This window comes from Vanacampus margaritifer, chromosome 19 (genome assembly GCF_051991255.1).
Source record: "Vanacampus margaritifer isolate UIUO_Vmar chromosome 19, RoL_Vmar_1.0, whole genome shotgun sequence".
Lineage (NCBI taxonomy): Eukaryota > Metazoa > Chordata > Actinopteri > Syngnathiformes > Syngnathidae > Vanacampus > Vanacampus margaritifer.
In genome coordinates this window covers 3,241,151-3,269,068 of record NC_135450.1, presented here as the reverse complement: position 1 = coordinate 3,269,068, position 27,918 = coordinate 3,241,151, and the positions used below count along the sequence as shown (strand labels likewise).

The following is a 27,918-nucleotide window of genomic DNA, read 5'->3' as shown; positions in this document are numbered from 1 at the left end:
ACCACAACCTGGAAATACGTGTACCAGTCTCTGTTCATTCCGCCACAGCGCCAGTTAACAACAGAGGCAGACTGTGGAACTAATAGACTTTGACAACTACTTGAATCCAAAGTCTGTTGGTTCTGGTCCCGTTGGTTCCAGGTCTATTAAATTAAGGTTCCACTTTATAGCGATTTACCTACACCATACGGTGCCCAATGCGCTTTATAAAGTCTCACATTCACATATTCGAAAATTATTCAAATTGAATCAGAGAGGATGCGCTGGCACATTTTGTCAACTGCTACGGAAAAAGGTTATTTTTAGATTTTGTGCATTTTGGTTCCGTAAATCCATCATCGATGGCTTAGACTAGTAGCATCCTATAGCAAAGCAAGCTAACTGTGGAGACATCTCTCCAGTGCCGAATTTGGCAAACTATCTTCCTTTGTCCTTTATCAGAGTGAGAGAGCAGCATCAAAGTTATGACAGAAGCATTGATAAATTCCTGAAATGGGCTATATTGACTCTGCTTAAGAGGTTAATTTAATGCTCATTATCTGGCTAACTATTCCCATACCTGCACACCATGCGCACTCACCACATACATACGTCAGACATACTGAGCTCCAAATTACATTCAAGTCTGACAACACACGCAACAACACTCTGTTCTAATTTGAGTCTGATAATACATATTCACTGATCGCTTCTCTACACCCACTCAGATCACAATTCCAATCACCACCGATTCATGCAGCTCTTATAATAACCAACAATGGTACCGTTTCTAACTACCACCATCAAGTCCAGGCATGGGGATTCCTTAGTCTTAGTATGCGATCTGAATTAATGATTACACTTTATATTGGACACTTTCAATAATCACAATATAAACTCACTTGTTGTTATGGTGCTCGCCAATAGACGTTAGCAACTTTTTTCACTGCAGGCTTTCCAAAACGTTCACTGCAAAGATCCGTAGTTAGCAGGCAAAATAAGTTCTTCACCAATAGTAAGGGGCTTCTTAGCTTTTGCAATAAGTTAAGACACTTAAAGGTTGTTGCTCTCAGCGCAGACTCAACATGTGTTGTTGCAATGGTGGCCCTGAATCATTCTTTCTGTTCTTCATACTCATGTTTTTTCCCTTTCAAAATAATTCAGGGACTTCTGTTTTAATGTAGAGTGGCTTGTCTCATTGTGGTGACACAGTTTTGTGGATTTTGTGGCTTTATTAACCAGTCGATCACTGCATTAGCCAAAATGGACGTGGAGCTTCTGAATACACCAATTGTGATAAATCTGTACTGAAGCAGTAATTCTAAACAAGGCTTTACATTCTTTGTGGGACTGGTCTGTGCACCGGGGGTTGTGGACCCTTGGGGTATATTAAATCCCCACACAGTAATCTGCCCGGTCATTCTCTAAGGAAGCATACTGGGACACAGGTTTACAAAATACAGTCTCTACCTGTTAAATATGGTTAGAGGATACTGCAGACAGAAAATTATTTAATCTGGGATAAAGAAGATGATCTATTATGCAGAAAACTGTGCTATTGTTTAGCAACCAGGGGAAAAGGGTACCCATATTTCTTGGGTATCTGAGCGTGGTTGCCACTCCTCTGTCCAAAGTGTACTGTATATTTGAGTATGCATAAGAGCAATTTGTCACATTTTCAGAAAGCAAACTATTTAACAAGCAAGCTATTTAACATAAAATAGATTATCCATCCATTGTTGTTTGGTGTTATGCTAGACAGATGCAGTATGCAACAACTGACGTCAAGAAGCATCTATGTCTTTGGGGCACATTTTCAGTTTACTGTAGGTCAATTAATGGACTAATATATTGGAGGTGTGCATACTCGAATTAAAGATAATTATATGCAGCCTATAATGTGCATGGGTGCTTATTTTCAAGCTATATATATCATTGGTTCTCTATTTCAAGCCATGCACATTCATGAAAACAAAAACGTCATCAATTAAAGCGTCGTCAGCAGTCCTAAAATGACAGAATAACGTCGAGCCCTGGGAGCTAAGGAGCTTGCCAACGCCACGATGGGGCTGTGGGAGCCTCCATAAAGCAGTCTGGACTAAAAGAGGAAGGGAGGGGTGATCACTCCGCTGCAGGCAGACAGCATGCGTGGGTTAGCAACAGTGCTCCACGCTTTGCAACAATGTGCAACTACACGACTAAATTATCCACATTGACATGTCATTGTGTAATATCGAGGTAGTTCCACAGTCCACCTCCTGTTTTGTTGTTTGCGGTCCCGTGGGGGTCCCGTGCAATATAGAGCCCAAGCGCGATCCACGTCTCGTGCCGCGTGGTGTACGGCGAATGCAGTACAGGTTTCTTTGACAAAAAGACTGACAATTAAATGACTGACCTGCGGGCGTTGCTCCAAATATCCGCACCACCGGCACCTTCTTCACATCGCTTTCCCTGAACTCCGAATAACACACGTCGAGGTCTTTAATAGGACTTGCCAGGTAGTAGTCTGCGGTGACGATGCGCACTGCAAACATGACTGCCGTGGCCGCTACACACACGGCAAAGACAGGGACAAAAACAATTGCTAGTAGTCCATTTGTGGACAAATAATCTGCTACCAGTTAAGAAGAGTCGACCAGGGTGCTGTCACACCTAAAGAACGACGACGAAGCTTAGGGGAAACCCGGTTGCGTCCACGAAAAAAAAAAGAAAAAACACAGAACAAAAGGTTCCCCGACGCCAACACGTCCTAATAATCCACAATTAACGTCCAGCTGTGCAGAAACGCTATAGCAAACGACGTCGCTCGGTAATTTAACTCTCCCCCGCTGTCGGCTCCATGTTCTTCAGCGACTGTCCAGTTATTTTAACAGTCCATGGTGTTTTTGTTTTCAGCCAGGAAGCCGTATGCCTGGTCTTCCGGTATGCGGCGTCTTTCCCAAATCACGAATTGCAACTAGCCAAAGCCGACAGCCCCCTCCATTGGCGCTCACTCCCTACAGGGCTGCACTTCCTTATGAGGCGAAAACAGTGCCCGACTGTGCCACGACAAGGTATATTGCAGTAGAATACAACTTCCTGTAGACATTTTCAAAATAAGATGAGGGTGCGCGATATGATGCCATAAAGAATAACACGTTTATTCTGAAGGGGTGTTGTCCGGGAAAGCCTGTCATATAAATCATTTTGGAATGTTGTCTTTGGACTTTAACGTTTGACTGTTCATTTGATGTACTATGGTGTATATGCCATGGAGGAGGCGGAAATTCAGACTTCCTGGTTTTCACACATCAGCTTTGTTTCCGTTTCCTGTTTGCAACGTCTGGGCCGCGTCCCAGTTCTTGCGCTTTAGCCCCTCGGTTGCGCGTTCTCGTCGACGGGAGCGAGTGTGTTTGTTTCAGTTGTCCGAAGCATTTCACGGAGTTCGGTTGGGGGGTGCAGGGGTGGCCATCAGTGGCCACAAACGGCACTGATGTGTGAAACCCGGAAATCCATGGCATCTACCCCATAGTGTGCTCATTTTTGTCTCCACAACGCACTAGTAGAACGACTAGGGAGCACTGCAAAGACTAGTGAAGTTTTTCCAGTACAGTACCGCCCCCCATATTTCTGCATAAAAACATGTTAGGCTACTAGTGAGGCATAATTTACACCAGTAGTTCTCAACCCCGGTTCTCAAGTACCCCTATCCAGCCTGTTTTTCATGTCTCCCACAGCCAACACAGGTATTTCAAACAATTAGCATATCAAGCTGAAGCCTGATAACGATCTTCAGTTGTGTTAGCTGAGAGAGACATGGAAAACAGGCTGGATAGGGGTACTCGAGGACCGGGGCTGACAAACAGTGACAAACGCTATTTAACAACTGCGTGGTACTAGTCTAGTACTACAACTAACAGTTTACTACTGGTTAACATCGCACGAGTTACGTTTCACTATAGTAGCTACTAGACGGAGGAAAAAATTTTACATTTGAAAAAAAGAGGAAAGTCAGGAGGACCTAGTTTTGTTCATCCTCATCGGACCATTGTTATTTTTATAGCAAATAATTTTGTGGTGGACAAACTCACAGTATCTCAAGCAGTGACTCTGACTCTAATATAAAAAGTTGAAATTGCTACAACAAAGCTAAACCAGCCATGTCCCTGAAAGATATTATAACATTTTTAATACCTAATTTCATATATTAACTATTGTTACACATCATGAACATTTTAATTCTTCATATTAACCTTGTCGAAGTGTCTTGTGTCCTGAGCAGAGCACATGATGTTGACCTCGTATGCTCTGGCCTTAAGCTGGGACATACTGTTTAGTCTAAAAAGTTCCTTCTCAGCACTTTTGTGCGGAAAACACATTGAGCCCTCGAATCTGCTATACACTGATTGGTCCAAAATTTCCTTGTTTTATTTGTACACGCACATCTCGGTCATGAAAACAGAATTAGTTTTGAAATAATACACACACACACTTATTACTTTCTTCATCAGTCACGGTCACCGTAAATTTGATTCAACTTGTTTATGAGATGTTGTTATGGGGAAAATTAGATCCTTCAACTGTATCCCAGAAGAACACGCGCCAAAATCCGACCTTGTTGATTCACCTGCTCTGGAAAATTGCTGAGGGATGTTTAATCTCCAAATGATCGAGGGGAGGTTCCCAAAAAATTATATAAGCCGCAGCAACCCCGGAAGAGGGGAACATTCTGACGCTCTGAAATGCCACGTTTTTAAGTGATGTAATTGGAACTGTTGTATGTCCCAGAGATCTCTGATTGATTAAAAATCATTTTTGCAAAGGTGTATTTTTCTTGCATCAAACTCATCCTCATTTTTGAACACGCAAGGAGGACAAAATTCCTCTATCCCTTCAATTGGTGACCCACGACGTAGCGACGTTTTCCAGCGGGGCGTTCAGGGACGGGCAGAATTCCCCGCGCACATAATAAATGGTAAGTGGACACTTTATCCACGTTTTAGGAATTCTGTCTGTTTCAGAACATTGCGGCTGGTAAATTCGTCTTGTAAAATTATTTTGAGGGTGGAGTCTGTGCAAGAAAAATAGTGATAAATTTTGAAATCGTTTGGTTGGACGCGAAGTCCCAGATTTCGGATTTTACCACGGTGTTTGAACTATACACGTGGTGACGTGGTATTGTATGCGGAAATGCGCAGATGATATGCGATCGTTTTGGAGTCAGTTTTAAGAAACAACATATGTTTTTATAAAACGAGAGGTACATGGAAAATTGACATAAATTCCTTGTATAATAAAAGATGAATGCGCAGATGAGTTGTATGCAATTGCTTGGTAGTCAGTCTTGAAGGACATTTACATTTTGAGTTCTTACAAGGACGAGAGATGCTTGGGAAATCGACATAAATCCCTTGCATAAATAAATGCTGGATTGGAAAACAGCCGTGTTTACGCAGGCGAGAGAGCACGTTGGATAATTAAGTTTCAAAGCTCCTTGTGCTAGGAAATCAGTTTGTTTAATACAAACGAGAGGTTCTTGGATGGAATTTCGGAGGCACTACGAAAGATACAGTGGAATTGTACAGCCTTGATTGACGTCGTTAAGCATCCGAGAACAGAAAATTCAGCTTTGGTGGTCAGGTCGGCAATAAGCGGAATTGGTACGCCGTTTTGTGATCGATCGAGAGGTCCGTAAATGATTGAGAGAAGATTGAATATGGATATTCACGGACAGATCTGTTCAGCTGGTAGGCTGAAAGATGAATGCGCAGATGATATATTACCAGATGTTGGTACGTAACGTTACGAGGGATTCTGCACAATTGAATTAAAGAATTGTGAACAGACAGGCTGAAATGGACGTACAATACAAAAGATGATACGCTATTAAAATGCCGAGAGACTGCCTCTTTTGATTAAAAGCAGTATTTATTATTTTAGGGGGACATCATGATGTTCGTTTGTTTGTCTGTTCCGTTTTGTGTGGGTAAGAGTCTGACGTCACGCTAAATTCTTAAAGTGACCGCGACGAGAACAGTTGACTAATTTTGTTTTAGGTGAGACGTCACTAAATTTATAAATATTAATATGACAGAGCTACAATATAATATAATATAATATAATATAATATAATATAATATAATATAATATAATATAATATAATATAATATAATATAATATAATATAATATAATAAGCTATAGAATACGGGCAATAATTAATAGAAAGAAAACGCTATTTGAGAACTACAAAAATGGTTGACGCCGGTTGCCGCGTCACGAGGTGACGAGGCGACAGAGAGTTGTCAGCGCATGTGCATCTGCGATCGGAAAATAACAAAAGCTAGCTTTAAGAGGGGTTTTGAAAAACTAATAAATGGATGTACGATTGCGGTGGAATAAATCTTATGGCGCCGTTATAAGCTACGGTGAGTTAATTTTATTGATGACGAACGTTGAAATTTGCACCGCCGGCCGTTCGAAGTAAAATAAGAGATAAAGAACGCGTTTACGGGTGGAATAAAAACGAAACATAATTGTGTAATTTTGGATAAGATGATAATGAATAATGCTAGAATACTAAATTTAGGTATTTTTGTGAAGTTATAACCATTTATATAACGTTAAATAATGACTAAAAATGTTGGGACTACGGTACGCTTTTATTCTGAAGGACTAAATGATTTGACCGTTTATCGGAATTAAAGCTTCCGGATTAAACATACCGTTGAATATTGACTTAAAATGTAATTAATATTGAACGACGAGACTTGATTATATTGTGGAAAAGGTTAGTTTATTTTAATAAGATATGGTATTTGTTTGATGGTTTTAATGACGGCAATTTAACTTTGAAGGTGCGTACACGGCGACCGCCCGTTAATAATGTTATGAGTGTATGTAATTTTTATATAGAGGAGAGTCCCGGACGTATCTTTAAGAAAAGTTTATTGAAAAAATGATTAATACTGAAATGTTGCTTTGCAAATAAAATAACTGTATAATACAAATTAATGTAATAAAACAAATTAAGCCGTTTAATAAGCGCTAAACGGGATAAATTAATTAGACGGTAAAATTACTAATAAAACTTCTAACGCTAAAACCCGCAAGCGTCTGCGTTAAATAATTGAACGACATTATATAAATTGTTGCCGTAACTGATTTTATAAGCCCCTTATATAAATTTCTTAAGCACTAATGTTGAACACTTAAACTGGCTTCACGAGTGCAAATACGTCATATTTAAAATTATGTTTGATATAAAACGAACGAATATTAATACACAAATAACATAGAGAGGTATAGTTTTAAGATATTATAAAATTTAGATGCATGTCTTATGCTTGTAGAGCATGGGTGGCTTTGACTGATTGTAGTTGCTATGACTCATTTTGACCACCAGATGTCCCCTTTCTCGGGTTAAAAAATGCCAACAGCCATCTTTGTAATGAGGTCAAATAAAATGTTTTTATAAAAGGTAATGTTAATTGTGTGATTGTTAATCTGCTTTTAAAGTTTAATGAGAGGATGTATGTTTGATTTTTCTGGGATTGTTTTTGTATTAAGTAGTTTAGTCTCTACTCTTATAATAATCATAATAATAATAACTAAAAACAAATAACTTGGATGGCAATTAATGTGGAATAATTCTTTATATAGATGATTGTTTTTTCCCTTATAATTTTGTTTGTGCGCGAGAACATTGTTTAATACATTTTAAATATCTTTTCAGAATCAGGAGACACACCCATTAAGGACAATTGGGGTCTCACCAAAGTGCCATATTCCGGTCCTGGGGATGAAGTAATGTGTTAATTATAATTTAAAAGGAGTTTTTTAAATTATTTTTTTTTTTTTCTCCCATGTTTATAAATAGAAAATAATTTTAATCTCTCCTGAATATATTTAACCTTTGAATTCGACATTTGAAGTCTCATTACAAACAGACTGGGGAAGCTATCTGGAAGAATCACATTTTTGACATAATTTGAGGTGCTATGTAATTAAAAATCATTCCTGCTTTGACGTTTGACCAAAGGTTGACTTTACGGGCTGCGGCCTCCATTGAGAAAACATTAATTGAAAACTACACACTTATTAATTAACTATATTTGTAAATTGTTAGAGTATATCTGTCCTACCTCATCCTAATTATTATTTATGAAGGTATGCAAAACATATTAAATTAAATATTGTAAACCATAACAAATATTGACATATAATTAGCAATTATTTAAAATTGTAAACTTTCATTGTTTTAATTATTATTTTTTTTTTTATTATTTTTTATTTTATTTTTTATTTAAAAAAAAAAAAATTTCTTCCCCTTTCTCAAATTTTTTTAATTTTTTAATAAAGGAAGTTTTTGTTTTTAATATTTACTGACATGTTATAACCTAAATACTGTTGGGGCAGATTTTAATGTTTTCAGTCGAGTGAGGATTATTGGTCAGGGGTCATTATTTCAGAACAAAGTCAACTGGCGGGACACAGACCTCTTTAAAACCCCCCACCCACAAAGAAACTGCAACTGCCACCACCATCAGAGGGGCGTGATGCAGCCATCATCACAAAACATCCTGCCAATACCTGATGGAGAGGGGAGGTTCCTGGCGCCACCTGTTGCAACAATGACTGATGACACATATAAGTACACACGTAAGTAGCTGTTTTCCACCTACTGTAATTGACAACAGATTATTTATTTATTTATTGCAAATAAAATACAAATGCAAACCAATGCTTGTGTGATTTTAGGGCTAAGCGATAGTGTATTTTCATTATTTGAGACGCACTGCCATCTTCTGGTGACTAGAATTACTCACATTGTGGAACAATGTGCCCTTTCCTTTCCTATAGCTCTGTGGAGAGGGACTTTTACAGAATGGTATTTTAGTGTGAATATAGCACCAGGAAAATAAAGGCTTTTGACTCCAATGTCAACTCATCATCATGTCTATTCATTTGTTAATTTTACAGCAGACAGCGTACTGCAATTAAAAAATAATAATAAGATGTAATATATATATATATATATATATATATATATATATATATATATGTGTGTGTGTGTGTGTGTGTGTGTGTGTGTGTGTGTGTGTGTGTGTGTGTGTGTGTGTGTGTGTGTGTGTGTGTGTGTGTGGAGCTTCTGACAAATGTGTAAAATAAGTATTGACCTGGCTATCGTTATTTATTAATCATAATAATTGTTAGTACTACATAAATCTGAGATTACTGATGTAAAATATATGTGTATGGATGGAAACATAGAACAAAATAATTATTTGTTAATTATTAATTTATTTTACTCTTGGTGCATATTATATGTAACGGTTGATGCCATTTATGTCCGCTTCAATGGTACTTTACGTAAAATCTACTCCACAAAGCAACAGCATGAGTCATGACAGTTGTAAGAGTAAAAGCCTAAAACAATCATTGTTCTCTAACAAAGCAGCACTGAAATATGCGTCATACTGTTCATCATGCATTTTAACTGGACTCATCTGTTCTAATTTCAAGACATGCAAAAAGCTCGTGCTCAGAATAGATTATGCTGCAAAATTACAAGTATAGAACCGGATAATGAATCAGAAAGACCAAGGTCGGTTGAAGGCTATAATGTGTCTACTCTTCACATTGTTATTTCTGATTTCTTTCAGAGTGGACGAATTGTGAGGGTGAGGGATGCTTCCGGCTGTGGAATGATGTAGCGTTCCTCCCTAAGCAGGCGCAACAGCAGATCCTGCATGTCTTGGGGCCACCTGTAGATCCTTGTGTTCTGAAGCCACCTGGGTACATGTTTCTGTCACACAAACAGAGCAAGGGGATGGAGAAACCACATTCAAACCACATTTGTACTTTTTCCAAACAATGTGAAAGCAGCACAGTGGTATGGAGTTGACATCTTCAAGACAACAAGGTTTGGGTTAGAATGGTGTTTGGGCATTTATTTGAAAATGTAATGTTTTACTCACTTTAGTGGCATTGCAAAATAACACTGGTATAAGTCTGAAGTTCAGGCACCCTTGTTGGATGAATTCATTCTGGATCTGTAATGATAGCAATAGAGGATTGTCTTTTTTCTAACTATAGTCATTCCATGCCTTTGTAACTAATTTAATGGTCTATAATTTGGTTGTATACTGTATAAAAGAGACATACAGTATTAAGCATTTTTGTGTTTTCACAATTTAAAGCAGAGACTTAAATTTGATTTGGGATTGTATTACAGATGCGTGGAACTGCCAATGTGGAGTAAACAGTTTTGACTGGGCTGGGCTCCAGGTAGCGGAGTGGAACCGTCACAGGTTGGCATGGGTTCGCTTCCCCGCCTGGGAGACCATGTTTGTATGTGTGCATGTTTGTGTGAGTGCAAAAAAACAACAACAAAAAACTTTTGACTGGGCTATATCATTTGAACATACTGCAAAGTTGTTCGAACATATGGATAATTCCGAACATCCGGGCATTTCCGACATGTCCACAATGCAATGCCCGGTGAAAACAAATGGCGTATTGTATTGCTTTTGTCTGTGAATCAAAGCTCTCAGAAAATCATGCCTTAAAGTTGTTGTGCACTTGTGCAAATTGATGTTTCAACCATAACATAATGGGAACTAAGTTATTATTACATGTTTTCCCAATGGACTCTGAACGTCTGAGAAAATGTGTAAGCAGTAAAAGATTGGAACCGGATGGTTCAAAATGGAGGCTAACTAAGACCACAGTGCTTTGTAGTCAGCACTTCTTAAAACCCCTGGGCGTTATTTGACCATTTTTTGGGCTTTTTGTTGGTTCTGACCAAGCCATTTCAAAATAAAATAACGCCCAGGGGATAAGTGGTAAGAATCGTTTTTGAGTGTGATAAAATGCATCATTTTGTTTTATACATATTTTAGGTGTTAACCAGATTGCAACATTATCCATAGAAATGGAGTAAAGCCCCCTCCGCTATCCTCGGAGTGATGTTTACTTTACCCGTTCTTCTTAGCAACGGGTGTAAGGGTTAACTGAATCACAATAGGCAAAACATCACTCTAATCATCCAAATCACCAAAGGTGGCAAATCCAAGTCCAGAAAGTAGAAATCCTGCCACAGTTTGGCTTGAGCCCTTATTGCTAATTGTTTCAGTTGTCGTGCTAGCTAGCTAGCTCCCATGGTGCTCGTTTACCTGCTAGGGAGCTAGCTAGCTAGCACCAGGGGCTAAGGCAAAACTGTGGCAGGATACTTTCTGGACCTGGATTTTTCACCTCTGCAAATCGTTGAAATTATTAACACAAATTTCTTAATCTTTGTTTAGAATATTAAAAGACTGTAGACAGGCTGGGCATAACTCAACTCGAGATCAAACTACCATTGCTCCGTGCTTGCTATCATGCCATATCTTTTCACGTATTAGCTCAACGTTGCACATTTAAATTTTCGATGTAACAGTTTTTACATTATTATTCAGATGACTTAAGAAAAAAATTGTATACATACGCGGTTTTGATTCTTTTATTTTTAATAATGTAATAATGTACACCTGTTCATATCGTACTTCTGCCTATGCAGGCAGATTGTTACAGTGGTCAAACGACATTTCAAATAACATTTTGAAATCAAAATAATCCTCACAAACCAAATTACAATGTTCCAAAGTTTTTCAATGAGCAGAGAGCTTGTAGGTATACACCAAGTAAGACCGCCATTTTGACTTGTGACGTAATTGTGACATCACGTAAACTCGAAACTGTCCATTGGTAAAACGTAGGCTAAATGCTAACATTAAATTTATTTCAACCATAATGCTATGGGCTATTGACTTGCACATGCGCATTACCCCATGGCATTATGGGAAAATACGCCGTGGCATTAATCGAAGAAATGTAATTCAATTGGCAGTTTCACGCTTCCTTCCATATGAGGTGAATTCAAAAAATCATGTTTAGTTCAAGTGCATTGTGTTTTTACTGTGCAAGTGCCCGTGTTGCCTCGGAGCCCTCACTCGTGGTCGAGCTCACCTGATTGTGGATGTATTTGGTGTGTAGCCCGTGCTCATCGTCGCCATCCCCCTCTACATCCTCCTTGTACTTGGGGCTGATTGCCACAATGATGAGGACGGATTGCTGTAAAGTTGCCATGATCAGGTTGTTTCAATTTTTTTTCTTACTGTACAAATCTTGAACTTACATCATTCAAATATCTGTCCATCCATCTGATGATGCCCATTCGTATGGTTGGATTTTCAAATCTGTCAATCTAAAAATATATTGACAGTGAAGGTGTGTGAATGGCACTTGAGAAGAGATGATTGTGGAGACATGTTGAAGCTTACAGCTGGTTTGAAGCCCTGACTCCTTAGAAAATTGGTGAAGGGAGTCATTTCGTCAGCTGTGTCCACTGAATATGTGATGAAAACAATTCCTACAAATACAGTACACAAAGAAAGTAACGCACTTCTGTCCAGCCACACAGGGGAGATGGGTTTGACCCAGATTTAAGACATTTAAGTGTCACTTACTATATTTGTCAGGGAGAGTGACAGTCTTTCTGGTCTCCCTCGTACCTGGACCCGGATCTTCTTGAAGGGGGTAATCGAAACTGACCTCACACATTACATCCCTGGGAGCCGCCCCAGCTTGTGGTTGAGGGGCATTAGTGGCATTTGGAACATTGTGATATTGCATTTTGTTTCCTGGATGGTTTCTGCAGAAGGAAATAATTCACAAGTGAGAGCTGACTGTAAAATATTACAGGAATGAGTGATGCTCAATACCGTGTTCGTTCAAAGGGTCGAACTTTGTGGTTTGGACACATACAGTGTCTAAAACAACTCCCCTGGTTTGGACTGAGGCCTGCATTGACACAGAATAGTAGAACACAATCACTATGGTGCAAGGTTCAAAACCTTTTTTTTGAGGAGCAGTTTTGCCAATCAATTTGAGGAGCGGCTTTCTAATTATGAGGAGCATTTTTTGAATGAACCTTTAGCAAAGTTAAATTGAGTTTTTGTTTTTTAAATTTGAAATAATATAATGTACTGTAATGTAGTTTTGAGAACATTGGTTCGACAGACTCAGAAGTCAAATTCAAAACTCAGGACTGTATTGTGTAAACTTAAAAAAAATTAGTAGTAGAATTAATAGACTTTGCACTTTTAACATTGTAGGCCACTTTTGCGAGCTGGCATATGCCATAACGTAGCATAATTAATTAATTAATTAATTAATTGATAAATTTCCTGATTTACCTGCTATTTTGTTGTATTATCACCGCTTTAATGTGTTTACAGCCAGACTATTGTGAAAAGTCCACTCGAACACTTTCCGGTCTTTCACAATTCCATGTCAATCTTAGGCTAGCTGAGCAATTAGCATGGCTTCTCCGTTTTTCCTGTCATCCCTTCGTGAGAACGATTGTTGTCAGCAGTGTAGCTTATTCGCCCCGCCATTGAGGTGATGATTACTGACTTTTAGGAGCGACTTCGCAACATGTTTAGCAGCACAAGCTAGCCAGCTGAAGCTCATTGCTAGCTAGCTGATGTGATGTGGTTTAAGTAGCACTGCGCTTGCCTTGACCTCGACACGAAGCCCACTTATTTTGAGGTTTGGGGTGGGCCACTCAGAATTTTCATAATGTGATAAATGAATACAGTCAAAAAGACAAATTTAATGCTAAAAATCAAAGTGATCTTTTCAAATAGAAAACATACATGGAGTATAACCATTCTGTCTTCCAAGCACTTACACTGGCCATAAATATGTGCTTCTGGGTAGTGCGTTGGGATGTAGCGGGTGGCGTTGACTTCAGACATAAGTGGGAGAGGGGTTTCTAAGCCATCTGCCTCATCCAATGAACACTCAAGCCCGTTTTGAGGTTCAATAAAACCACAACGGTGATTCTCTCCTTGGCTTGGAAGCCAAACACAGGCCCCCTGGTCAGAGGTAGGAGGACTTGTTTTTTTGAGTTCACTCTGGAAGTAATGCTGAAGAAGTCTCTCGCGGTTAATATGGATGTTCATTTCCCCATTTTGCTCCCAGCTTCGACTGTTCCCTGGTCCACTACACTGTTGGCAATTCACGGGCCAGTCGAAGCCTAGACTGGAGGCTGGCATGCTCTCATCCACCTCGATAGGAATGCTTCGATGAGAGCAATGGCCTGAAGTAGCAAAAAAACAAAAAGACAGTTCAGTTGCGTTCTTAGTGCTGAATGTCTGGTCAAATGTTTCTTACTTTTCGAAGTGGCCATGTGGCTACTGCTTACATTAAAGCAACTGTAGACTCTACACAGGTTCAAAGGGGGAAAAAGTATGAATAGAAATACACATCATCAACAGTATGTTTTGTTTATTGTGGGTGGTGTAAAAGTCATACATACATACAAAGCTTTGTTAATTTGTTCACTTTTTAGCTACGGACAGGACAAACGATTAGGGATTGCCTGTGGGAAATCACTGCAAACTGCAGACCCAATAAAAAAACGTTAAATCAATTCCTCTCTCATAGTGTCAATCAAAAGTGAAATTAATTATCTTTATGAAGCCAGAATATTGAGATTTTCACGAAGAATAGTGAATATTTTGACTTTCTCTTTAGGTTTAGGATTCCATTACATTGTGCAAGTGTTCACAATCTTGAACTCAAAATGTAATGAAATGTCAAATCAATGTCATTTCCACAGACATATACTATCAATTGGTGTTAAATCGACAACATTTTAAGTGCCTTTAATCTGGGCTGAATGAAGCGTAACATTATGTGCTCACCAGTACAAAGGTCAACCAACGCCAGTGCTCAGAACACCTGACAGGTAGCTCTTCCAAGAAAAATCCAAACTAAATTTGAAGTTATAAAGATTGATGAAGCCTAGAAATTTGGATATGAATAATGAGAAAGATCACACCTTTCTGTCGAAGTGCTTCGCCCTTAACCGCAGGACAAACCTGCTCTCACACAAACAGGAAACATTCCTGCTGCCTGCCCCTTAGTTTGAACGGCCAATCAGAACAAGGCTGCTGCTACGACTGTAGTCTTCTTCTTTTTTAAGTCATGTCCAGCTAATGTTCAAATAGAAACGTGATTCTAAAAGCAACACACACACAAAGAGGATATACACTAACATTTACATTGGGCAGTTTATTATTTATTTATTTATTTAAATTTTTTTAAAGGTTAGTCTTTTTACAAGCATGTACAAATGAGACCCGGGAAAGACAAACATTTTAGTCTTATAGAAGGGATTTCAGAAAAGAAATCCACGACTGGACTAGTGTCAAAAAACATATTTCAATACCAAACAAAGTTTTTCCCTTAAGTGTGGGCCAGACAATCAACCAGCACATCTACAAAGAGATCCTACAATGTTTGCTTCATTTGGTGTGCGAGAATAGGTAAGAGTTGTGGCAGGATAGCGCGTGGTTGCTTCACCATGACAGCATGCCTACCATGAGCATCTGACAGTTCCTGGCCGAGAAAAACAACAACCTCCCTACAAACTGGCTCCATGTTATTTTAGTTTAAGAGGAAAAAAAGGTTGGCAGGATTCTGACTTTATTCTGAGAATTCAGATTTTCTGACTTCCCCCCAAAATTCATAGCTCTACTGTATGTCACAAAGTCAGAATTATCACTTTAAAGTCAGAATTCTGAGAATAAAGAGAGAATTCTCACTTTAACGTCCAAATTCTGTGATTGAAGTCATAATTTTAATTTTAAAGTCAGAATTCTGAGAATAAAGTGAGAATCTTGCCAACAGTTTCCTCCCCACTTCACTGGCCCTAATCCTCTTCCGTAAATAAGTCATCAAGAAAACCTTTTTGAAGAGATAGACAAAATCAAGATAAGGGAATTTCAGCGGATCCAGGAAGAAGTGCGTAAAGGTGTGGCAGAGAAGGCTAGGAAAGTGAATGAACTCCAGGTGAATTGATTTCAAAGGCAAACAAAATAAGTAAAAGTATAATGACTTCTATGGGTCTAGAAATAAAAGTTATTGTGATGCGGAAAGGTGGTGCACATGTATTTGTCCTGGCTGCACAGTACACCAATAATAATGGACAAAGAGCATATTGTACACTGTAAGGAGTTGCTTACCAGCCTTGAGTGTCAAGTGACACATATCCCAAGAATGAGCAATAATCTTCAATAGATTATGTTTTACCATTATTAGTGGTTTCCTTCTTTTGACACTTTTATGACTGCATTGTGGAGTTGAAAATGTTAATATTAAAGCTTTTTCGACATCATGCATGCTCCACCAATGGTCATTTAGTGTTAGCGTACGACAAGATCTCCAACTGCAAGAAAACTGAAAAAATTAAGAGTTTATTCACGCGCACCATGCTTGAGCTTGACACAGAGGTTGTACGTATATTTAGGCCAGAAGCTGGAAATCATGAGTAAAAAAGGGATAAACTCCACAAGGCTCCTTTAACCCAATAACGCCGAACGTATCATATCAAATACAAGACCTTTTGAGCCCTCTATTTCATGAGTATAATATTTGTTCCCATTAAAACCCTGACATATATGACCTGACACATGCATTGCACAGATAATCCTTTAGAGGGCAGTATCACCAAGCGGATGGCAGAGCCGTTGATAGCGAGAGTTTGGCCAACTGGTTTCAGCAGGGTAACAACATGGCGTCCATATGTCATGTGACCAGCAGACAGCGGAGAGTACTACGCTGTCTGCTGTGATTGGTCAACTGCTGGTCACATGACTTGTTACCCTGGTGAAAGTTAGCCAAACTCTCTCTATCAACAGCTCTGGCTGATGGCTTTTCCAGAGCCCTCACAAGATTGCTCCAATTGAGAAAGTAGAGTTATTATTCAGATTTTTGGAAATACTAATATGTTTGAAATGCCTGTTTATTATTATATTTTTGACAGCTATAAATGTGTAAATTTAAAGCATTGTGACGGGATGTATCAAATATTACACAAATCAAAAGTCATATGGGGAAGTCGATTAAAAAAAAACGTTTTTTGTTTGTTAAAAGGGACCAATAAAAACTCTATTTACAAAGAATCTGAATTTTCTCTCATATATTTGATGGTTCAGGCTTTATAGGGGTTAAATGTTACTAAATTGCAATCCAAAATGTCTTAACATTTTGTACGAATTTGATTCTGTATGCATTATTTCTTATAGTAAAAATAAATTCTGAACTTCAAATGAACAAAGCAGTGTCTGAGAACGGATAGTGTTCAACTGTCCCACTAGACCAGGGTTCACCAATTCCGGTCCACGAGGTCCGGAGTCGTGCAGGTTTTAGATGTTTACGCCTACCAACACACCTGATACCAAAGATCGGGATCGTTATCAAGGCATGCTGATGAGCCAATTATATGAATCAGGTGTGCTAGTGGGCGGAAACATCTAAAACCTGCAGGACTTCGGACCTCGAGGACTGGTATTGGTGAACCCTGCACTAGATGTTAGTTATCCTCATGGAGCTGAGCCAAGTTGCTGGTGCCCCACCAGTGGCGGCTGGTCTTCAGTGCAATAGATAGGGCCAATGTGGGGCACTACATTATATGTCACAATTTGGAAATGTGATATTTTTTCACAAATCTATACTATTGGTGAGTACATACGACGGCGTATTAGGGCAACGTACAAATATATTTTTTTATAAAGTGGCAAATTTAGGATTTTTTCTCTGGCAAATTTGCCACTTTTTTTTCTCAGAATATTGCCACCGCCCTCTCAAAAAAGATTTTTTTTATACCTGGCCCTAACACACCGTCGTAAGTTCACATGTTCACAATCTGAGATGTTAAAAATGGCTGGCGTTCTTTAAGGATAAAATGTTAATGGTTGAACAAACATGACCCTTTGGTGGTCTCCTGAAAAGTGATGAAATTGGAGGTTGTGAGAATGTCTTTACTTAATTAGCGTAGGTTGGTGATAGAGTCCAACTTATGTACAATTTTGGGTTAATGGAACTCTGTCGTAACCCAAAGGCTCCCTTTATAGGGCAAAAAAGAGTTTGAGTAGTCCAAACTTTCTTGTCTGATATTCATTTATACATTTCTGTTTCCTCGAGTTGACTGGTTTGAGACTGGTAAACATCACGATTATGGGATGATGTGGCCTTGTGTTCTGACACCGAAAAGACTTTCATGGTGTGTGTGAGGAAGGAGGTAGCTTCTCCAGTCACTGTTTTACAAGTCACCACCCGAAGCAGCTCCTGTCGGAAGCGTCCGCTGACCATGCAGTACAGCAAGAAGTTAGTGGTGGAATTCAGATTCTGGAGCATGTTAGCCAGGTCACCGGCGACATTGATGGGGATTCTGTAGTCGTTCCTGTTAAAGTTCTCAGTGTTGTACTTGGTCCTCAGGATGCAGTATGTGACAAAGCGAGGCAGGCTGAGCACCACAAAGGCCACGGAGACGGTCCCCAGCAGGAGGAGGGTCCTTCTTAACATGCCCCTTGTGCTGCGTCCGTGCATGACGCGACGTTCCTCCTTTGTGAACAGATTACTGGCACGGCACAGATGATGCCCGATGAGGTAATTAAAGATAATAACCAGCACAATGGGGATACCCCCTGAGAGAAAGGTGGTTATCCACACAATGGCAGTGGAGTAGATCTCATTCCGGTAATGACATCGAGGCAGAGTCACATTTTCTCCATCCACCGTCATGTTGTCAGACACGACGACGTTGATCCAGCCTAGCGGCACCGAAACCAAATGCGACGCCACGATGATGGCCACGCAGGTCAGCTTTGTGACCCTCGTCTGCGAGAATTGCTTCCTGGCCGCCGTGCTGCGAAGAACCAGGTAGCGCTCGATGGTGAACACCACCACGATCCACGACGAACTGTAGAGGGAGCCGTACTGCAGGAAGCCCAGGATGCCGCACCACGGGTGCGAGTGCCAGAAGGGCTGCAGCAGCCAGAAGGTGAGGGTCAGGTCGATGAGGATCACCCACACCAGGTAGAAGGTGTCCACAATAGCGAGGCAGCTGAGATATACCACAGCTGTGTCAGACATTCCGCATTTACGGAAGCAGATCATATAGAAGGTGAAGAGGTTTGCTGAAAAACAAGACAAGAAAATGAATGCAGGAGTTCTTAGAAGTAATCATGAGTCAGAGATAAAAAAAATAAAATACACATAACATTATCAGGATTTCTCGAAATGAAATCCGCACATATAGCAAACTTGCCAATAAGTGTGATCCCTTGTCACCACCAGCTGGAGCCATTTTGCATGTTGTGTATGCGTGGCTCAATCGTTCAAATCATATCTAATAAGCACGAGAACAAAAAAAATCTGTTTTGTTTTTACAATTCTGATTTTTTTTTTACTTTGTTGTCATCGTTACAAGTGTTGGAAGTTACTTATTACGTGCTCAAAAAAGTAATTGGATTACTTCAAAATAAAAGTAACTGATTACCAGGCAAAGTAACTTCTTTCACTACTTCATATAAAATAATTAGGATTTTGTTGTTGTTGCAGTTTTCAAAACATTTGAAATGAGTACAATGTCCATGTAATTCTACAGTATTTATTGCACTTAACCTGACAACGAGAGGTTTATCCTGGTTTGTGTGTAATTTTGTTACTAAGTGGACAAAAATAATTCCTGTGCTCTTAAATGTTTATACTGGGTTGTTTGTTGGTGATGAAGTGTACCCATGGAACTTCAAATAGTGTTCCAATTTTTGCGGCCTCGTTTATTCGCAGATTTAATTTTGTGCAATTTTGCATGCATTTGTTTTACAGTAGAGTAGCATTTTTTTATTTGTTTATAAAGGTTTAAACTTTGAACATTGTTTACACAAGAGAGAAATGTGAAATGCCTCTATGAGAAAACTGTATAAAGTGTACGGTGAGGTGTTTTACAGCCTTAAAACATTGATAATAAATGTAAGAAATGAAGCTGATTACTTTGCGGATTTCACTTATTGCAGGTATTTTTTGGAAACTAAGCCCAGCAATAAACGAGGGAACACTATATATTGTTGATGCTATGTGAAAATGAACTTATGTCCATTTTTGTCCTTTAAAAAAGTTTATTTTTATTAATATTATTTTTTTTAAATACATTTTTATGTTTTTGGGATGAAATTGAAGGTAGACATCCCAAAGACGTAAAAATCGAAGAAGAAAAAATATGGACATAGGCCTAAGTGTTTTTCACATAGCGGCGACGATATATAAAAAATAGCATAACTACTTGGTCGATAGAGGGTTTTGTCTATGGTGGCCTGTAACATAACCCCAGATCACTGTACAATGCTACTATTCTATATGTATAAAAAGTATATCAAACTAAAATAGCTTACCATTCCCTCCAACAATATTGACATTATATTAGATCAAAAATAGGGGGGGGGATTGTGCTTGCTCTGTCCTGGCCCGGGTCGACGGCTCCCCTCTTTGGTGGAGGTTTTCATGCATGCCAGATCCACCACACCAGCATCTATCGAAATTCAAACACAATCTGCTTCTTCCTCTGGTCGTTGAATCGGTGGAGGCTGATGTCTGTGGATCTCACTCTGCTTCATCTATCCTTATTTACTCTCTCATTTGGTCTCTTGAGGTCTCCCTAATTTGTTGGAATTTAGATGTTTCTGGGGTTGGTGAAAGACTCTGGTTGGTATCCCGGTGGGTAGTAGGTAATGTCTGGTCGGTCCTGGATTTCCCTTTCCTTTCTTTTCTTTGATCCTTCCTCGGATCTCCTGACAACCTCACGACTCTAGCTGAATTCGGAAGTATTCGGTTTAGGTGAACGGTATGGGATTTTTAATAGGTTTTAGGTGAACTAATGAGTACACACTCACACGCACGCACACATGCACACACACACACATACACACGCACATGCACATACTCACCCACATACAAAATAAAAATTAATTTAAAAAAAAAAAGAAAAAAAGAGAGAGAGAGCAATGATGATGACATGTCAAATCGGTAAAATTACCAAATGAACAATACTGAGCTCTCCCGGAAAAAAAGAAAAAAAAGAGAAAAAATAAAATTGACCATTTGAATTGAATGTGCTTACATGATCACAATCAATGTTTGTGTGAAATAGTATGAGGACATAAATGGTTAAAATGGGCAAAAGGACTGAACAGGACAAATATTGGGCAAGTTGCTGTATACATAACATCGGACAAGTGACAAGTCACAAGACATTTGACACGTAACAAGGCAGATGTAACAACGCTGATTAAGGAAGCTGGCGCTGCACTCCCTTGTTAATAATCGTATTTTGAAAGTTAGTCACACCTTTCACACTACTTATCTGACTAACGCAAACTATGCCTCTTTATTGTGTTATTTCGTACAGGCAGGATGTAATACAGTTACAGTGTTGTTGTTCTTAGTCGTGTATTAATTTATTGTTACTTTTGGTATTAAATTATTGGGACTTATTGACACCCGTAGTAACAAAGTTAGCCAAACTGTAGAGATGATTTCCACCGCAAGAGGGCAACAACTGACTGTCAATGCTACGAGAGCCTTCATCTAAATAAACAGCATGGTTTATGTATACGAGTATGTTGTATGATTTGATGGAGTTCTACGCCCCCCCCCAATTGTTTGTTTTGTACAGTCCTGATGTCCTGTTTACAGAACAGAACTGCGTGGCAGACATGCTAACTACTTGACCAACTTGTGAAAAGCAGAAAATCATTTATATGTATAATGTAAATACAAATATGGTTGTATTCATTTTCTCTAAAAACAAATAATAGAAAGTGCAGTTTTTGTTGTTGTTGTTGTTGTTGTAATTTTGAAGGTATGATTTTTCATTTTTTTCAGTTTATGTTTCCAAACATTGATTTATTTATTGTTATTAATATCAATGTAAAAATAAATAAATAGATATAGCTTGCTTTTTTTTCTAAGAGAACCTAGTGTCTACACAACACCTATGAAGTAATAATTAATTGTTTAACACTATTAACTCATTCACTGCCATTGACGGCTATAAACATAAAAAAATCATTTGAACTATTTCTATTAGTTTAACATTTTCTTCCACTTTTGTTAACAAGAGTATGAAAACCTAGAAATGTTTTTTTTATTGTACATTTAGAACAGATATAAAATTTGTGATTAATCGTGAGTTAACTAGTGAAGTCACGCGATTAATTAAAATATTTTTTTTTAATCACCTGACAAGATGATTATTAAAAATTAGGGGCGTCAGGCGATTACATTTTTTAGTCGTAATTAATCGCATGACTTCAATAGTTAACTTACGAATAATCAAAATTTTTATATCTCTTCTAAATGTACAAAAAAAAAATTCTATGTTTTCATACTCTTGTTAACAAAAGTAGAAAAAAATGTTAAACTAATAGAAATAGTTGAAATGATTTTTTGATGTTTATAACCGTCAATGGCAGTGAATGAGTTAAGAATTGGCGTGTGGCAACTCAATAGCCAAAATTACATCAGGTACCTGGAATACCCAAGGCGCAAAGAAATGGGTAGTAGATCTTCTGAACGGTGACAAAGATGGTGATGCCAACTCCCTCCATGGTGAATTCCCTACCAGGCAATAGCTCACATGCTCATCTCTGCAATTAATCTGTCACACATAAGAATGCTGTTATAAACATTAAATTACACTAGTTGTATCGCTTTTTAAACATTAATATATTTCTTGGAATCAATACATTATATATAAACAAAATGTATACCAGATGAAAGATCAAAGTCTTAGGTATATTTTTTGTATTCATGTCATTTCATACTTTGTGTCAGTGCAGAGTTATAAGCCATCAAATAGAGGGAGTGAACATGTGACATGTTGCCCCACCAATGGGTAAATTGTCACACTATATGGGGTAAGATGTCACACTGGATTTTGCAACTAATAAAACAAGGACAAAGTTATCCTTGTTCTCCTGTTTTTTGTTTTCTTTGTTTTTACAGCCAGAGAAATTGTTTGTCATTGATCTTGAAAATTACCATAGTCATTGAGCAAACTTTAAAAAAATATATATAAATAATATTGTAAAATAGATTAAAGTCCTTACGAACTGCTGGCTTGTAGGTCATAGCTCTCAGCCTCAAATGCATGTTTTGCTTCACTTAAATTGGAAATTTGAAATCAAATTGAATCTAAAACATAAAGCATTTCAGTTAATGGATTGATGGATGGTTCATCCTGAAACTTAGTAATAGTAATTACTTTCAACAATGTTGAAATACTTTTCAGTAAAAATAAACTACTGGAAAAGGAGATTCAATACTTACCCTAACCCATTCAGCATCTTTTTTGTTCAAACCCTCGAACTCATGCCTACAAAAAAGAAACAAATGTTAATATAAAAAAAGTCTACCTTTCTCCATTAGAGTCACACTTGCTGAAATAAGATTTAATTTACCTCGATAATTTGAGGTTTCTGATCGCTTGAGGTTTCACTTCAATCCAGCTTGTAGTACAAATTCACATGTAAATAGTAGTAATCATTACTGATATGTCACACCTATTTTGGAGAGGGCGGAGCATATATTCGATAGCAAAACGAGCATCCAACTCTCACAGGGTAACCAACATGGCAGCCAGCTTCCAGGTCCCATACACTAAAATCCACCCCTGGGCAACACGACCACCACCAAATATTCGCACCATCCATACACCAGTATGAGTGGCACTGGAGGCAATGTGTGTAAAATGTCTTGCCCAATGATTCAATGACACAACTTAGAGAGTAGAAATTGAACAGCAGACCTTCTGGTTACTGAACGACCATTTCTACCTGATAGGCCACAGCCTCCATCTGGATGCAAGAAGAAATAGGTCAACACGGGGTCGCGGCACTGACGATGCTATCAACAGCATCACACATCTGGTCAGCAAACACCGAGACGGCCCGAAAGCTTATGCACGTGTGTTGTTCGTTGACTTTAGCTCAGCGTTCAACACAATGCAGCCGCACCTGCTTTTGGGTAAACTGAAGGAGATGAATGTGAACCCGTACGTCTCGAGGTGGGATCACTCCTTCCTGACACAGCGCACACAGCAAGTCAGGGTCAACAGCTCCCTCTCGGAACCCAGATTGATAAGCACAGGCGCCCCACAGGGCTGCGTCAGCTCCCCGGTCCTCTTCACGTTGTACACAAAGGATTGTGTGACATCACACCAAGAGAACTTTATCATTAAGTTCTCTGATGACACAGCTATCGTCAGCTTGCTGCAGGCCGGCGGTAGCCCACTGGACTATTTCTCAGAAATAGAGAAATTTGTCCAGTGGTGTGACCAGAATCATCTTGTGCTCAATGTGGGGAAGACAGAGGAGGTGATATTTGATCCAAAAACTGTTGGTGACCACAGGCCAGTCTTCATTAAAAGCAATCACATCAGCCAGGTGGGTTCATACAGGTATCTGGGGGTCCACATCGACAACACACTCAGCTGGAGGGTACATGTTGGAAGTCTCTGCTCCAAACTCCAACAGCGTCTCTATTTCCTACGCAGACTTAGGGTCTATGGAGTGGAGCAGAGGATCATGCTGATGTTCTACCGGGCTGCATTGGAAAGTATCATCAGATACGGCATTGCGGCCTGGTACGGCAACCTGACTGTGCAGTCAAAGTCACAGATTGCCGGTCTGGTGCAGACTGCCATGAAGATCATGGGGGTCAGGAATCATCCTTCCCTACAGATGCTTTATGAGCGGTCCGTCACCAGACTGGCACAGAAAATTATTACTGAGCCGACTCACATTCTGCATCATGAGTTCCAGCTACTGCCTTCCGGCAGGAGATTCAGGGCCCCCAGAACCAGACTGAACCGCTACAAGAACTCATTCCTGCCGACATCCATCAAACTGCTTAACAACCGACATTAACCCAGTGCAATAAGATATATGGTGCAATGTTGTGTGTGTGTAATACATGCAGCCGTGCTGTACATACTAATGTGTATATATATATATATATATAGGAGTGTGTGTGTGTATATGGGTGTGTGCAGTCTTCATGTATGTACTTCTCTACACATGTATACTTCTGTGAAGACTTCTGGGAAGTCTTCTACTTATTGCTGCACTTCTTATTTATTTAATTTTAATTTTATCTCTTTCTATTCTGTTGTTTTCTCTTTACTGTAAACTGCAGCTGGAAGTCCAGGAAAAAGTTCCCCACGGGGAAAATAAAAGTATATCGTATCGTATCGTATCGTATCGTATCGTATCGTAACACCCCAATTTTCAAAAGTGATTGCGGTCCTCCCACCAGGGTGGGTTACAATAGCAGGAACAAAATTATTATACAGAGAGTATAGTGTGTTGCAACATTATATAATTTGTACTGTATTCTTAGGTTAAGTGTTGTGCACCACAAATTTGGAAATGATAACTTATAAGGTGAGGTACAAACCCACAACCTTCAGGTTGAACCAAGTTGTCCCTGCTGTGTGTTAGTATATTGCTAGTGTGAGGTGGAATCGTAACTCCATAGTGGCCTCATTTTGGACACACCAGCAATGCAGTACAGGGACAAATAAGATTGGTGTAGTTCAGGTGGTACAGTGTTTGTTTCTCAACCTGAAGGTCATGAGTTCATTCCTCAAGGCTTGACTAACTTTTTTTTTTAACTGGTAAAATGTACTCAATACTCTCCTTGTAAATTTCTTTATAATTTCTGAGTAACCACATGGCTAACATGACTAAACATTTGAATATGTGATGGTAAGGATCTTCTAATACCCATGTTTTCAACAGCCCTTGAAGAAGCTTGCTCTAGTTTGAAGTTAGCTTAAAACAGAGCCGTGACTGAGGCATGACAAATGCCTGAATCTCTCCTCTGAGTCCACATGATTTGCTGCTAAAATTTGTCTATGTTCGATGCCTGTTTCAAATTATATGAAGTGGAAATTTTTTACTTTGGGTTGTGCAAAACAGATAACTGGCACTCACCTCAGCTCACAATGTGGTATTCTCTTCTCAGACAGTACACAACCCCTGACGATTTATACGAAGAAAACTAGTATTCTTTTTTTCCGTTGCGCCCTCTGGTGGAGAAGAAAATTGCAATGTGACAACTTTCCCGTGATACAACTAGGTCCCTATGCAACTTGAAACAACTTAATTAAATGTAATAGTAGTTACTCATTAAAATATGAAATATTGTTTGATCTCATTCATTTCGATATAAAAAAATGTACAGCAATAAAAAAAAAAAATCTAATTCTTTATTTCCCATGATTTCTGGAAATCTTAAGCACAACTAATACTTGTCACATAGGAAATGTTTGTGGATGGTTCCCAGGAACTAGCTCATCAGAAATGGAAAAAAAATAAAAATACAAAGCAATGTTCATGCAATCCTTTGTTATCAATAAAACAAGTAGATCAGGAATATCATGATCCAGATGAATTATTAATAATAATAATAATAATAAAGATTACGCTGCCCATACCTGGTGCTTCTTATGATCTCATTTCCAGTCTCCTAGCTGTGTCGAGGTATAATCCAGCTGTTAATGACTCCACTATTACAAGACTATGTGGTCGAAATGAGGAAGGAATGGGTGTGACTGCATTAAAAGCTTTGGGAGGGGTGATTAGGGAGTCGGTCCACCTGGCAGATGATGGTACTCACACGTTAAGCAAACACATTACTTCATGCACTAAATAACAGAATGAGTTAAAGGCATGTTCTATAGGGTTGAAATAAGTTCACTGAGTTGGACGTTGCATTTGGAATAGGAGAGAATCTTTAATTTATTTTCCTTCAAAACGTATTTCAGTTGCAAATTCCCATCTGTACTGTGAAACACTTTTAACAGTTTTCTAGCAAATGAGCGTCATATTTCTGCAGATACTGTATTTAATTACATCTGTTCATCTGTACACTGAAAAAAATGCACTTTTAATACAATGAAAAGTACACCCTACATAGCAGTATAAATGTATTTTCCCCTCAAAATAACTCAAAATACAGCCATTAATAACTAAACCCCTGGCAACAAAAGTGAGTACACCCATTTTCCCACTCCAGTGTCATGTGACTCGTTACTCGTTACTCGTTGTGAATAGGGAGCAGATGTGTAAAAATTGGTCTTACAGGTCTCACACTCTCATACTGACCAAGTTCAACATGGCACCTCATGCCAAAGAACTGTTGCTCTACATCATCATAATATAACATCTCTTCATGCAGAACATATTATGGCGGCCATTTTTGTTAAGGGCAAAATCCATCCATCCATCCATTTTCTTAACCGCTTGTCCTCACAAGGATCACGGGGGGCGCTAGAGCCTATCCCAGCTGGCTTTGGGCAGTAGGCAAGGGGTACACCCTGAACTGGTTGCCAGCCAATCGCAGGGCACACAGAGACGAGCAACCATCCACACTCACAATCACACCTATGGACAATTTGGAGTATTAAATTAACCTGTCATGCATGTTTTTGGAATGTTGGAGGAAACCGGAGCACCCGGAGAAATCCAACGCAAGCACGAGGAAAACATGCAAACTCCGACCAGGAAGGCCGAAGCCTGGACTCAATCTCACGTCTTGTGGACTGGGAGGCGGACGTGCTAACCAGTCAGCCACCGTGCCGTAAGGGTAGCAAACAAAAGATTTATTAAATTAAGAACTATGCCTAAGAATAGACCAAATATCCCACAAAACAAACTACCGGCCAATGTGAGACTCAAACCCACGACCCTGAGATTAAGAGTCTAATGCTCTACCGACTGATCTAACCAAGGTTTTCAGTGGTTAAGTACTGTTTTTAAATATCTAGACAAAGCTCTAAGAAAAAGTAAAATTGAACATTTGGCTATCACCATTGACAACATAATGGAATGTGTAACCATTGAAGTACGTATTTAAAATGCAAGAAAATATAAAGGTCTATATAAGGCACGGAGTACAAAGGGGCTAGAGAATGCACGTAAAAAGAAAAACATTTTAATCAAAAGATTTATTAAATTGAGAGCTATGTCAAAAACTAGACAAAATATCCCACAAAATAAACAACCTCC

General features: G+C 39.0%; 3 protein-coding genes and 1 long non-coding RNA gene across 8 annotated transcripts in view; 1 reads left to right on the top strand and 3 right to left on the bottom strand.

The window, feature by feature from the left end:
* The window catches only part of rev3l (REV3 like, DNA directed polymerase zeta catalytic subunit), a 48,130-nt gene extending 45,152 nt beyond the window's left edge, over positions 1-2,978 (bottom strand). Inside the window, exons 1-2 of one of the 2 annotated variants that reach the window (XM_077552206.1) lie at positions 2,632-2,978; positions 2,375-2,527 (exon numbers count right to left, since the gene is read on the bottom strand). In XM_077552206.1, the coding sequence (XP_077408332.1) occupies positions 2,375-2,513 (139 nt within the window). In that variant the 5' untranslated portion in view covers positions 2,514-2,527; positions 2,632-2,978. Of the gene's footprint in view, positions 1-2,374 lie in introns of both variants that reach the window. The other variant, XM_077552207.1, reaches the window with a different exon arrangement.
* Positions 2,979-6,218: 3,240 nt separating this feature from the next.
* Positions 6,219-10,131, top strand: LOC144039668 (uncharacterized). Of its 2 annotated transcripts, XR_013289510.1 has the most exons (3): positions 6,275-6,746; positions 7,692-8,617; positions 9,622-10,131. It is a non-coding gene; the product is annotated as an uncharacterized LOC144039668 (long non-coding RNA). The 2 variants fall into 2 exon arrangements; XR_013289509.1 differs by having other exon boundaries at positions 6,219-8,617.
* Positions 9,240-14,955, bottom strand: traf3ip2a (TRAF3 interacting protein 2a). 3 transcript variants are annotated; one of them, XM_077553253.1, is made up of 10 exons: positions 14,847-14,955; positions 14,177-14,226; positions 13,692-14,102; positions 12,721-12,799; positions 12,466-12,650; positions 12,280-12,368; positions 12,135-12,203; positions 11,966-12,070; positions 9,937-10,011; positions 9,240-9,764 (listed from the first exon to the last, which is right to left on the bottom strand). In XM_077553253.1, the coding sequence occupies exons 2-10, from the start codon at positions 14,190-14,192 to the stop codon at positions 9,618-9,620; spliced, it is 1,176 nt and encodes a 391-aa protein (XP_077409379.1). In that variant the 5' UTR covers positions 14,193-14,226; positions 14,847-14,955; the 3' UTR covers positions 9,240-9,617. The 3 variants fall into 3 exon arrangements, with proteins under 3 accessions (XP_077409379.1, XP_077409378.1, XP_077409380.1); XM_077553252.1 differs by having other exon boundaries at positions 14,710-14,944; XM_077553254.1 differs by lacking the exon at positions 14,177-14,226 and having other exon boundaries at positions 14,847-14,881.
* A 2,782-nt stretch (positions 14,956-17,737) lies between these two features.
* LOC144039667 (putative G-protein coupled receptor 139) lies at positions 17,738-25,875 on the bottom strand. Its single transcript, XM_077553255.1, has 4 exons — positions 25,843-25,875; positions 23,177-23,222; positions 22,377-22,505; positions 17,738-18,987 (listed from the first exon to the last, which is right to left on the bottom strand). The coding sequence occupies exons 3-4, from the start codon at positions 22,453-22,455 to the stop codon at positions 17,966-17,968; spliced, it is 1,101 nt and encodes a 366-aa protein (XP_077409381.1). The 5' UTR covers positions 22,456-22,505; positions 23,177-23,222; positions 25,843-25,875; the 3' UTR covers positions 17,738-17,965.
* Positions 25,876-27,918: the final 2,043 nt, after the last annotated feature.